Source organism: Spermophilus citellus, assembly GCF_964194105.1.
Source record: "Spermophilus citellus genome assembly, chromosome: 1".
In the NCBI taxonomy this organism is placed as follows: Eukaryota; Metazoa; Chordata; class Mammalia; order Rodentia; family Sciuridae; genus Spermophilus; species Spermophilus citellus.
Window position 1 is genome coordinate 273,720,972 of NC_138182.1, and position 14,166 is coordinate 273,735,137.

The 14,166-nt window shown below is 38.5% G+C and overlaps 1 protein-coding gene across 2 annotated transcripts in view; it reads left to right on the forward strand.

Annotated features, from left to right (window-relative positions):
- Positions 1 to 14,166, forward strand: part of GHR (growth hormone receptor) — a 254,049-nt gene that overhangs the window by 220,483 nt on the left and 19,400 nt on the right. For both annotated transcript variants that reach the window (XM_081280996.1, XM_081280997.1), the window contains 2 exons: positions 7,027 to 7,156; positions 12,942 to 13,114. In XM_081280996.1, coding sequence (XP_081137122.1) covers positions 7,027 to 7,156; positions 12,942 to 13,114 — 303 coding nt within the window. The remainder of the gene's footprint in view (positions 1 to 7,026; positions 7,157 to 12,941; positions 13,115 to 14,166) is intronic.

Here is a 14,166-nt window from a genome sequence, read left to right on the forward strand (position 1 = left end):
CCCACATGATGGAGATTAGAGCCTACTATTTCATCTATTAGATGCAGGGTCTCTGGATCTGGTCCTAGGTCCTTGATCCATTTTGAGTTGAGTTTTGTGCATGGTGAGAGATAGGTGTTTGATTTCATTTTGTTGCATATGGATTTCCAGTTTTCCCAGCACATTTTGTTGAAGAGGCTATCTTTTTCTCCAATGCATGCTTTTGGCACCTTTGACTATTATAATTGTAATTTTGTGGATTACTCTCTGTGTCCTCTATTCTGTACCATTGGTCTATCAGTATGTATTGGTGCCAATACCATGCTGTTTTTGTTACTATTGCTCTGTAGTATAATTTAAGGTCTGGAGTAGTGATGCCACCTGCTTCACTCTTCCTGGTAAGGATCGTTTTAGCTATTCTGGGTCTCTTATTTTTCAAGATGAATTTTGTGACTGCTTTTTCTATTTCTATGAGAAATGTCATTGGGATTTTGATCAGAATTTCATTAAATATGTATAGTGCTTTTGGTAGTATGATCATTTTAATAATATTAATTCTGCCTATCTAAGAGCAAGGTAGATCTCTCCATCTTCTAAGGTCTTCTTTGATTTCTTTATTTAGGGTTCTGTAATTTTGATTATATAGATCTTTCACCTCTTTTGTTAAGTTGATTCCCAAGTGTTTTTCTTTCTCTTTTTTTTTCTTTCTGTTTTTTTGAGGCTATTGTAAATGGGGTAGTTTTTTCCCGTTTCCCCTTTCCCCTTTCCCTCACTGATATACAGAAATGCATTTGATTTATGGGTGTTGATTTTATATCCTGCTACATTGCTGAATTCATTTACTAGTTCTAGAAGTCTTCTCGTGGGTCTTTTAGGGTCTTCTAGGTATATTATCATATTATTAGCAAATAGTGCCATTTTGAGTTCTTCGTTTCCTATGTGTATCCCTTTAATTTCTTTCATCTGTAATTGCTCTGGCCAGTGTTTCAAGAACTATGTTAAATAGAAGTGGTGAAAGAGGGCATCCCTGTCTTGTTCCAGTTTTTAGAGGGAATACTTTCAATTTTTCTCCATTCATGTTGGCCTGGGGCTTAGCATAGATAGCCTTTATGATGTTGAGATATATTCCTGATATCCCTAGTTTTTCTAGTGTTTTGAACATGAAGAGGTGCTGTATTTTGTCAAATGTTTTTTCTGTGTCTATTGAGATGATCATATGATTCTTATCTTTAAGTCTATTGATGTGATGAATTACATTTAATTTATTCTTGCATCCTGGGGATGAACCCCACTTGATTGTGGCGCACTATCTTTTCGATGTGTTTTTTGTATTTGATTTGTCAGATATTTATTGAGAATGTTTTCATCTATGTTCATTAGATATATTGTATGAAGTTTTATTTTTTTGATTTATCTTTACCTGGTTTTGGAATCAGGGTGATATTTTCCTCATAGAATGAGTTTGGAAGTGCTGCCTCTTTTTCTACTTCCTAAAATAAAGTGAAGAGTGTTGGTATTAGTTCTTCTTTAAAGATCTTGTAGAACGTGGCTGTGTACCATTCTGTCTTGGGTTTTTCTTAGTGGTTAGATCTCTGATGGCATCTTCTATTTCATCACTTGAAATTGATCTGTTTAAATTGTGTACAGCATCCTGATTCAATTTGGGTGAATTATATGAGTCTAGAAATTTGTCAATGTCTTCAATATTTTCTACTTTATTGGAGTACAAGTTTTCAAAATAATTTCTAATTATCTTCTGTGTTTCTGTAGTGTCTGTCATGATATTTCCTTTTCCATCACATATGTTAGTAATTTGAGTTTTCTCTCTCCTTCTCTTAGTTAGCATGGTTAAGGGTTTGTCAATTTTATTTATTTTTTCAAAGAACTAACTTTTTCTTCTGTCAATTTCTTCAATTATGACTTTAGTTTCAATTTCATTGATTTCAGCTCTGATTTTAATTACTTCCTGTCTTCTACTGCTTTTGGTGTAGATGTAATGTTAAGTCATTTATTTGTTGACTTTTTCTTCTTTTAAGGAATGAACTCCATGCAATGAACTTCTCTTTTAGAACTGCTTTCATAGTGTCCCAGAGATTTTGATATGTTGTATCTGTGTTCTCATTCACCTCTAATTTTTTTAATCTCCTCCTTGATGTCTTCTGCAGCCCATTGTTCATTTTCCTATGTGTATCCCTAATTACTAGCATATTATTTGGTCTCCAGGTGTTGGAGAAGCTTTTATTTCTTATTTTATCATTGACTTCTAATTTCATTCCATTATGATCTGATAGAATTCAGGGTAGTATCTTAACTTTTTAATGTTTTCTAAGAGTTGCTTTGTGGCATAATATGTGGTCTATTTTAGAGAAGGATCCATGTGCTGCTGAGAAGAAAGTGTATTCTCTTGTTGAAGGTTGAAGTATTCTATATGTGTCAATTAAGACTAAATTATTGATTGTATTATTGAGTTCTATAGTTTTTTTGTTCAGTTTTTGTTTGTAAGGTCTATCCAGTGGTGAAAGAAGCATGTTAAAGTCACCAAAAATTATTGTGTTGTGGTCTATTTGACACTTGAACTTGAGAAGAGTTTGTTTGATAAAGTTAGATGCTCCATTGTTTGGGGCATATATATTTATTGTTAAGTCTTGTTGGTGTATGGTTCCCTTCAGCAGTATGTAGTGTCCTTCTTTATCCCTTTTGATTTACTTTAGCTTGAAGTGTACTTTATTTGATATGAGGATGGAAACCCCTGCTTGCTTCCACAGTCCATGTGAGTGGAATGATTTCTCCCAACCCTTCACCTTCAGTCTGTGGATGTCTTTCTCTATGAGATAAGTTTCTTGGAGGCAGTATATTGTTGACTTTTTTAATCCAATGTGCTAGTCTCTCTCTCTTTTGATTGGTGAGTTTAGGCCATTAACATTCAGGGTTATTATTGAGACATCATTTATATTTACAGACATTTTTGTTTATTTTTGGTATTTAACATGACTTAGTTTCTCCTCTGATTAGATTTTCCTTTAGTGTAATCCCCACCTCTGCTGATTTTAATCATTATTTTTCATTTCCTCTTCTTGGAGGAGAATGTTCTGTAGTGCAGGCTTTCAGTTGTAAATTCTTTTAACTTTTGTTTATCATGGAAGGTTTTTATTTCATCATCAAATCTAAAGCTTAATTTTGCTGGATATAAGATTCTTGGTTGGCATCCATTTTCTTTCAGAGGTTGGTATATGTTGTTCCATGATCTCCTGGCTTGGAGTGTCTGGGTTGATAAATCTGAGATATGAATTGGTCTCCCCCTATATGTGATCTAATTCTTCTCTCTTGTGGCTTTTAAGAGTCTATCCTTATTCTGTATGCTAGGCTTTTTCATTATAATGTGACTTGGTGTAGATCTGTTGTAATTTTGTACATTTGGTGTCCTGTAAGCCTCTTGTATTTGGTTTTCCAATTCGTTCTTCATGCTTGGGAAGTTTTCTGATATTATCTCACTGAAGAGATTGTGCATTCCTTTGGTCTGAAACTCTGTGGCTTCCTCTATCCCAATAACTCTTAGATCTGGTCTTTTGATGCTGTCCCATAATTCTTGGATGTTCTGTTCATGGTTTCTAACTTTCTTCACTGTGTGATTAACTTTATTTTCCAGATTGTATACTTTGTCTTCATTATCTGATGTTCTTTCTTCCAAGTGATCCAGTCTGTTGGTTATGCTTTCTATTGAGTTTTTTATTTGATTTATTGTATCCTTCATTTCAAGGATTTCTAACTTTTTTTCCCAGAGTCTCTTTCATGAAGTAATCTTTTGCTACCTGTATTTGCTCTCTTATCTCGTTGTTGGAGTGACCAGTTTTTGCCTGTATTTGCTCATTTAGGTCATTATTTAATTCACAGATCATTTTAATTATGGACCTTCTGAACGCCTTCTCTGACATTTCACCCACTTCGCTGTCCATGGGTTCTGTTATTATGGTGTACTGATTTGTTTGGGGCACTTTCCTCCTTTGTTTTTTTCATGTTGCCTGTGAGTATTCCTTTCTTGTAGTGTGGATCTGAGATATTACAGTTTCTACCCCATATTCTTGTACTACCTGTGCAGATTGTCTGTACCTCACCTTGATGTAGGGCTTCCAGACCCTGCTGGTGTCCCTCAATGTATGCTATTGCAATTAAAGGTGGTGGCAGCAATAGCCGAGGTAACTCGAGATCATAGTTGAGGTGCCCCAAGATGGAAGCAGTGTCTTACAGAGATGTGGCTGAAAGGGTGGTCCTCACACTCTCTTTGGGATGCCTGCTCTGAGATGCAGCTGCTTCTAGGCCCTGTCTGTTGTGAAAAAGGTACTGGCTACTGCTGTCCCATCGGAACAAACAGTTTTGCTTTCTCATAGGGGAAGGCTAAGGAGATGACTGCAGTGTTCCAAGATGGAAGTGAGTTAAGCTTAGGCTCCCAGGTGGGGTGAGGGTGGCGAACTCATACCTACCCTGGACCTGGGTCCGGTGCAAGTCCGTGTGGGCGGATATGGCCTGGTCTGACCTGCAACAGTAGTCTGCTGATCAGAAGGGGTGGTCCTGTGCCAGAGGCTAGGCCTCGGAAGGTATCTGCTGGTGAAGGGAAGAACCTGGTCCTACTGTCACAAATCTCTCAATTGCTAACTTAGTGCATTTCCTCTCCTAATTTTCTTTGCAAATGAACAACCAGAATATGAAGTGTGCTGAGGATCGAACCCGGGCCGCACGCATGCCAGGCGAGCGCGCTACTGCTTGAGCCACATCCCCAGCCCAATTATTAATTTTCTAGAAGGACTCAAAATAGCGTGTTCAGTACTTCAGCTAATAGAAACAAGGAAAATTTCCAAGACTTTACTATATGATAGGTGCTTACCTCACAAAACACACCCCTTTCTCACTGCTGTATATTTCTGTAATGGATCATACAGGTGCCTACATTTCCTTGCTTTGAGAGGGGTTAGAGAATGCTAGAGAACTAGTGAACACAGAGAGAGAACTAACAGTCTGCCCTTCATACCACAGCAGATCTCATCCATATCCCAATACTCTTCTAAGTTTTCCAGTTCATACAGGAAACTGAATATTTTTTATAATATTATTTATGACCATGGAATTTTATTCCCCCCCAAAAAAAACATTCTTGTGGCCCCAACATTGCTCCCAGGAGTGAGTACATGTCTGGAACTTGGGATTTCCCAAAAATCCCCTTGCTACTCAGAGCAAGAGGCATACTTAAACAAAGTCACATTTCCTAAGTCTGAGCTTTTTCACTATATCAGCATGGGTATTAAAGGAAGAGTGAAGAAGTCTCCATTTTCCAGCCCTATGAATCCCTTTTTGTCCTGTTTGTGTTTTGTTGTTGTTTATTTTTTTTTTTTTCTGCATAGAATGTCCACCTCTCCAGGCCCCTAAAATGTGAACTCCATGAGTACCAAGACTATTAGTTTTGTTCACTGCTTTATCTCTAGAACCAGACCTGTCACAAATTTGATGTCTGCTAGGTATTAGTTGAAAGAATGGCTGAACTATGGATTTATTTAGAAAGTTTATCATTTCCCATTTCTCCTGACTTTGATGCCAAAGGGAAAAAGTGGCATATTTTGGGTCAGAACACCAGGTATGTGTCTGGTATTTCAAATCAAGATTTGTTGGGCTGGGGATGTGGCTCAAGCGGTAGCGCGCTCGCCTGGCATGCGTGCGGCCCGGGTTCGATCCTCAGCACCACATACCAACAAAGATGTTGTGTCCGCCGAGAACTAAAAAATAAATATTAAAAATTCTCTCTCTCTCTCTCTCTCTCTCTCTCTCTCTCTCTCTCTCCTCTCTCACTCTCTCTTAAAAAAAAAGATTTGTTTATTTGTTTACATATTATTTATTTTTATTGTCTTTTTTATTATCTTTTAGCCTCAGGACTGAGAGCCTCCCTAATGCCCCAAAATGAACATTTTAGACCACAGAACAAATATATTAAGCTTATAATAAAATTGAATACTAATCACGTAAGGAGTAAAAAAAGAAGAAGAAAAGAAAAAGAAAAAGAAATTCGATCATCTCTAAAATTGCCATGGGATCAGAGCACTGAGGATTGATATGCAAAAGTGGGTCTGCTTCAGGCTGCCCACTCCACATCTATAGTTGAAGCTTTCATAGGTGCAGAGGGGTTTGGGCTACTACTATATCCTAACACATAGGAGGGAGTCTCTACTTACCAAATTAGAACTGCCACATTATTATTAGAGTTGGCATCTCTTTAATGGGTTTACTGGCTGAATCTTTTGGAAGAATGCAACTATATAAATTACTTTTTAATCCAAAATCTGTACAAAGAAAAGTATCATTGCAGTGGATACTGTGATTGCTACTCTGTATCCCCTGGGTCCACTTAATGTCAGCCCAACCATCTGTGGTGGACAGTGGTTACCATGCATGTTGGTGGGCACATTCAAGTGCCTGTTTAGACAAGGATCCTCATCCCATATACAGGGACACCCTAGGAACACATGGGAGTTAACATCTCCAGGGAAACCCTCAACCAGTGGGTGCTGCGGGGTGGTAGACAAATGTCTACCTTCCCATCATTATGCAGGACAATGGTAAGGTACATTTCTAGAGGCCTTGCTGGGTTGGACCCAAATGGCCACTGCAATGATGAGGTCAGTCACTGATACACCTTTTATTAGCTCTTCCTTCTGTTTCTGCTTTCTCTGCTCTCTTACTGTAGGTGCCTTCCAAATGAACCATCTGTACCCAAATCCTTATCTCTACCTCTGGTTTCTCACACAGGTCTCCAGGAATAATACCTGAAATGAAAGAAAAACTATTTGTTCCTAGAATCTAGGGCTGACATTGGCAAACAATGTGTTCTGAGATGATGACCCAGGAAAATAGATTTTCTGGAAGATGCTGGTATCACCTCCTAGATGCAGAATAGGCTGGCTTTATCCCAGTAGTTTTTTCTTTTATACACTTTAAGTATGTGTGTCATTGGGATCACACATGATTCTCCTGATTTCATGCCTGCCTTTTCTTTTTATTCTACAGATTCTTCTGGGAAGCCTAAATTCACCAAGTGCCGTTCACCTGAACTAGAGACATTTTCATGCTACTGGACAGATGGGGGTCTTCATGGCTTAAAGACCCCAGGATCCATACAGCTGTTCTATATTAGAAGGTGCAGCCTCCATGCCATTCTGATCTTTCTCTCTATAGATTTGCCAGTTAGAGTGTGTACTGCGTCACATGCAGTGTAGGAATGGCAGTCATTTATTTTGATGACCAAGATATATTTGTTCATTCATTTATTTTAAAAAAAAATATTAATTAAGCCCTTACTATGTGCTAGGGATTATTTTAGGTACTGGAGGTATAACAGTGATTACAAAAAGATTAAATTCTTATTCTCCTGGAGATTCTTATCAGTGGGGGAAAACAGACAATAAAAAATTAAATAAAATAACAGCTTATAACACAAGTTATCAAGAAGAGTAAGGCCAGAAAGAGGATGAAGAATGTCAGCATGTGAGTGTGTGCATAGGGTCCTTGAGTGACATTTGAAACAGGGAGGTCATAGGATACCTCTCTAATATGGTGTGTGAGAGCATAGACAATAAAATGAGACAGACAGTGTGAATATCAAGGGAAAGGGCTGCCTAGGAAGAGGAAATTGCAAGTGCAAAGGCCCTGGGGGCAGTGTTGCCCTGTTTGAGGAAAGCCAAAGGCCAGCACAGATGCCACAAGACTAAAGATGGGGTGAGTGATAAGGGAAGGGCAAAGAACTTGCTAAGCTTTGTAGGCTAGGGCAGGGCTTTGAATCTTACTTTATTGTTCCAGAAAGCCACAGGTGTGTTTTGTAAAGTGTATGTTTTCATAGACTCAGCTTGTTTTCTATGTAGAGAATGGACTATGTCCTCTTAAATAGTTCTTTTTAGTGTAATACTTTTCTCTTGCATTTTAACCAATGCTCCTATAAAATGACAGGGAAAGAGGGAAACAAAGATCTTGAAATACTGTCACCACCCAAGTAGTTTATTTTTAACTCCTCACTTGGAATAACTTCCTTTTCTATTTACTCTTACATTACTTCCTTTTTAAAAAATTGACACATGATAACTGTACATTTTTACAGCGCACAGTGTGATTTTCGATACATACATACAGTATGCAGCAATCAGATCAGGGTAATTGGCAAATTCATCACTTCAGAAATACACCATCTCTTTGTGCCGAGACCATTCTAAACCCTCTTCTAGCTATCTTTAAATAGCCAATTAATTGTTGTCAATCATAGTCACCCTACTGTGCTATATAGAACAATACCGTATCCTTTTTACCTTTCTAAATTTTAGGCTTACACACTGCATTATCTCCTCTTTACCACTCAGATCCCTTAGGGAAGGCCTAAGCCAAGATGCCAGGTTAGTGAGGAAGCCAAGATGCCAGGTTAGTGAGGACCCTTCAGATTAAGCTCTTGTTCATCAGTCCAAAGATGTTGCTGTTTACAGAGGACCTGGAAAGGAAGATGCAGTAAGCAGCTGGGGACATGACCTCAGGGCCAAAGACCCTGAATTCCAGCCTGCCCTCCACACTTCCTACCAAGTAATGCTCAGCAAAGGATCTAGTCTGTGCACTGCTCAGCCTCCTCACTTGTAGAGTGGAGATGACAGACTTGCCTCCTGAGGATTTTATTATATAACGTGTGAAAAAACACATTGCTTCCCACATAATAAGTACTCAGTAAATGGTAGCCACTTTTCTTATGGTGGTATAACAATAATTTAAGATAATAATGTAGAATCCCAATACTTCTAGGCTATAAAAAATGATTTTGGTTCTTTACCATTTGTGATTATTGATATGTAAGACCATTTTTAATGCAGAGCTCTGTTTAACATGCAAATAACAAATACTCTAAATTAGCAACCAAGACCAGCCTTACCAACTTTCTAGGTGTGAGAGGTCTCTCAGAAGCACCAGAAGGGCACACGAAGATGAGATAGTTGGGCACCAGATACACATACTTATTTGCCTTAAGGATGATACTGCAAGAGAGATATAAGCCAATAAACAAAACTGAAGTAGATAAATATATTCAGACAGGAAGCTAAAGTGTTTGGCAACATTTTTCAATATATATGAGTTGATTATGCTGTTTATAAAGTCAGACAGAGAGAGACAGTAGGTTTAATCATCATGTTTTACTATAGCAACTCAGAGAGCCAGCTTCATCAAAACAGAATAACTTTTTCATGCAGCCACCATTAATCAAACTAAACAGAAACAGCAGAATAACCTCTGAACGTGGACCCACTTCATGAAAATATTTTTTCACCTCCTTAAAATTCACCTAATTTGGACACAAGAAGAAAGATAAATCCACAGATATGAAGCCTTCACAAATACATATCTGTTTTTCTACCATCATCAATCAGTGCCACATAACTCTGTCCACAGGGATGTGAAGAGTCACATCCCAGTCTCTCAGCATCCCCAGCCCAAACCCAGGCTTTGCACTAACAAGGATTCTGTTACCAGGTAGAAGGAAAATCTGAAATATATTCAGAAAGATCTCTTAGCTTTTTACCCTAGAAGAACTTGGAGTTTCAGGAGAAAACAAAATCATATTCTTTTTTAAATATTTTATTAGTTGTTGGTGGATCTTTATTTTTATGAGACTCTGAGAATCGAACCCAGTGCCTCACACATGCCAGGCAGGCACTCTACCACTGAGCCACAACCCCAGCCTGACAGCATCATATTCTTAAACTGTGTGAGTACAAACTCAAGATTATGTAAATGCCAACCCCAAAGTTGCAAAATCAGTATTTGAGGCTTTCTCTACAAAAATATAACTATTTTGAGTATCTTGGTCAAACTAGCATAAGACCACAAGTCCCACTTATTTGAGAAGCATAGAATCAAGGGATTAGGAAACTGGGACTACATGTCATTGATTAGGGCAGAAATGTATCAGACTCTCATTACCCATTTGCACAAAGAGGACAATGCAAGTGAGCTTCTGGCTCTTGTCATTATTTCTTAGAGTTTAGTTCCCAGGTAACTCCTGAAATTATCGAAATATGCTTCCATCACTGATACACAAATAAATCTGTGACATGATTTTATCCAACACTGGAGTCTGTGAAGGCAGAAGGGAGCCAGGAAGGAAGTGGCACATAGACCTTCAGTTCACTGGCCTGGCCTTGGTCTCCAAAGCATAATGAATCCTAACACATCAAGCTGTCAACAGGACAGGGGAAGGAACAGGCCCACAGGCACTCATGTGCTTTGCTCACGGTCCTGCTCCTTGCCAGGTGAGCTGGCAGACCAGACAGCATCCGCATGGTAGGGCAGCTAATTCTGAACCGTTTCTGCCACCCTGTGGTGGACATGGTGCCAGGTCCAGCCTCTGCTTTTAAAGGGGACTTAGTGTGAATGTAAACCACAGGCATAGCAAAGTTGGCCTGGAAAGGCTGGTGGAGCTCCTCTGCTCTCAGCTTCTCACATGGAAATGCTTTGTTCTCAGTGGAAGTGAACATGTGAACACTTGGTCCTTAAGAGTGTACCCCCACCACACACACCTACACACCCTCCACAATAGCCTGCTGCAAAATTTATCCTGGCCTTTTAAAAGTAATTTCATTTTCCATGCAAGGTTGAGAAGGAAATTAGAAGAAGAAAGGGAATTGTTATTCCCCCCCACACACAAGGCTTAAATTTTAAGTTCTTTCCCCACCAAAAAAAAAAAAAAAAGCATGAGCTGTATGTAATGAAAACAGTTGCCTTTACAACATAACACGTTTTATCTTTACAGTTTCTTCTCTAATTGGTTACCTTTAGATGGAAAATATTTCTTCTGCTCTTTATTCCCATTTTTACTGATAATCTCCTTCTATGGTTTTTGCTGTTTTCATAAGATAGTTTAGAAACAAACCAAAGAAATTAACTTTCAGGTCTAAGAGAAGGAGAGAATAACTTCTACAAATTGGCTCTGGTCATTCTACATCTGGTCTGTGTGTAGAAATTCAATCCAGTGAAGTAAGGTGACTGAGGATCTGTTTCATGAGTCCATTTGATTTTTTGTGTCTAGATTTAATATTTTAGGAAATGATTTTATTCAATTTTGGTCAATGAAGAAGGAGATTGGGCATTGTGTTTTGAAATACCTATTCCTGATCTATCATGCAATGAGTAATTTTCCAGAGAACCTACTAGATTTGGGATGACCCAAACAGGGTTTTTCACATAGTCTTTCTGGGCATCAGGTGCTAACATTGCCAAAGCAGAAATACTGTGCCAAGCTTTTCATTACAAATCCAGACCTGCATCTTTGGAACATCTTACTATTTTGAGTTTTCTGACTTATCCTCTCAACTATGCTGAATGTATTTGATATCTCCTCTATTTTCATATGAAAGCCTCATTCCCTGACAATCGACAATTGTTTAATGTACTCAAACTCAGTTTGAAAGTTGAGATCAAGTCAGCAAACTATAATTCAACAACTCACCTATTTCTCTAATATTTCGAACTTTTTCTATTATTCTAAATATACACATACTTTATCCTTTCCTTTGCTTTTACTCACTTTTCCCTTGAGGGATAAATCTCCCTCTCATCCAAGGAAATACAACTTTTAAGAATCTCAACCACAATTTAAGAAACAGTTCACTGTCTCAGACTCTGAAGTCTCTACTGTTTTAATCCCAAGTTCATTCTGACAGCTGATGAGGGGTTGTCTCCAGGACTCTGACACTATAGAAGCTTCCATCTAGTGCCAAAGGAAACCTGTGTCTTCTCTCAGCTTCTTATCCTGTCTTCCCAGACCCTACCTTCCCCACGGTGCTGTCGTTGCCCGATTGCCCACTGCTGCCCAGCACCATCCTATAGTGGGTGGTCCCAAATCTCCAGTCTGGCCTGCCAGTCACAGGCACCTCTGCCCACAGAAAGCCATCCCTACCTTCTTCCTCAACAAAGGATTGCATAGCTTCATGACCCCTTTCCTTATAAATCCTCTTCTCAACTGATATAAGTAGTAACTGATAAAGGGATAATGAGTTACCCCACCCACGTAAGCAATTCTAACATAATAAAAACCTTTCCTGCCATTCCACTTCCTCTCGCTCCCCGCGTCTCACCAGTAACACCTTTGACCATTCTATTCTCTCCTCTTCCTGTTGCCATCTACTAAACTTTTACCCATCTTTCAGCAAAAATATCACCTTCCATGAACGATGAATCATTTCCTTTTCTGAAGTCCTAAGGGCTCAAATGAAACATACCTGCCAGCACTTATCCACACACCTTTGTAATAGTTTCTTTTTTACTCCTGAGACAGGAGTGATTCTTTAGAAATCCATGAATCTCCCATAGTGTCCAGCATAGTGTTGCATATGTAACCAATTCTCATTGAATATCAATGAAATGAATGCTAAAAAGTATTTAGATGGTAATTGCTGAGGCATCTTCTAGCCTGAAGGTAGGGACCAAGTCTTATTTAATGTTACATCACACAGTATGGATACAACATATCACTCACTATGAAGTGCACCATCAGCATGTCAGCTCAGTTTCTCCATCAAGTCCAAAGATTTACAGTTTTCTGGGGATGCATACAGTTTGAGATTGACTCTCTGAACTGATTTAATAAAGGAACATTTTTAGAACCTCCCTAAGCCAGACCTTCTGTAGAACAGAAATAATGAAGTATCTACCATAGGAATCTCTTAATAGGAGCTGGCACTACAGGCAGCAGAACCAAATGGCCTCCTAACAGTCTTCATAAACTGATACTATTGTCCACAGATGTGATACTTCTGGAAATGGTGTTGCTAAAATACAAAGTATTTGTGTCATAAAATATTTGTGTGCCCAGTTTATTGAATGTGTCAAGCCCCTTACCTTGAACTAAGCTGGAAATGATTTTGGAAAAGCTTCATCCTTTTTACCCTCCATTTCAGGAGCACTCAAGAATGGACCCAAGAATGGAAGGAATGTCCCGATTATGTCTCTGCTGGAGAAAACAGCTGTCACTTTAACTCGTCATATACCTCCATTTGGATACCCTACTGTATCAAGCTAACTGACAACGGTGGTACGGTGGATCAGAAGTGCTTCTCAGTTGAGGAAATAGGTAAATCACAGGTTTGTGTTTTACTTGACATAGATTTAGACCAAATAAGTGGGAAGTCCACAGTTTCCAATTAGAGTCAAGTAGAAAGACATTAAAGACTTGTTCCTTAGGAACATGGAGTCTATTTCACAGGAGATGGGATCGATTGATAAATAAGAGACGAGGGGAAGGGCAAGTTAAGTCAACTCTGGCATAAAGAAGCTGCCAGTAAATCTCATAAAGAAAAGAACAGGAGTCTTTCTTTTAGGAATTTTTATTTTATTATATTTTATTTTTATTTTGTTAATATTTATTTACTTAAGTATGGCACTGAGGATTGAACCCAGGGGCTCTCTACCAGTGAGCTTCATTCCTAGCCTGTTTTGTTTTTGTTGTTGTTGTTGTTTTGTTTGCTTGTTTTTAATTTTGAAACAGAATCTCGCTAAATTGCCCAGGATGGCCTCAAACTTGCCTCCTGAGTCCTTGGGATTACGTGTTCCCTCTTGCACCTGGATGATTTCAGACGTCTTTAAATCTGGGTAGCATTTTTGTACGCCGCTCTGAGAGGCAAATTCAATGTACTCTTAAATCCTGTCATAATTATTTAATATTATTATTATGTTCAAACCTATGGAAACATGTTGACCTTTGACCTCTATCATTGCTATAATAAAGCCTAGATATTTCTTTATACAAAGAGTAATAATTCTGGAATTTTATATTTACAAAACAGTCACAAATCAATTTAAAGACATGTTTATAAGATCTCAATACAAACATTTAGGATAATCAGCTCAATGGACTAAGGGAAAGATACAAACAAATGATCTCTTGCCCATCTTGCGGACATTAGGAGAAACAAAACAAATCAAACAACCACAATTGGAATATCCATGTTTATACTAGAGGAGGACAAACAGCAAAGTGGAAAGAAGCAAAGAAAGACTGTGTTGCTGACCTAGTACCTCAAAACCTACCCACAAAATCTTGTTTGTTACTTACATGAATTCCTGGTCACTTCTCCAAGATATGTTGCTCTTATATGTGGCTTCCCAGGCATCAGCAAACCGTAA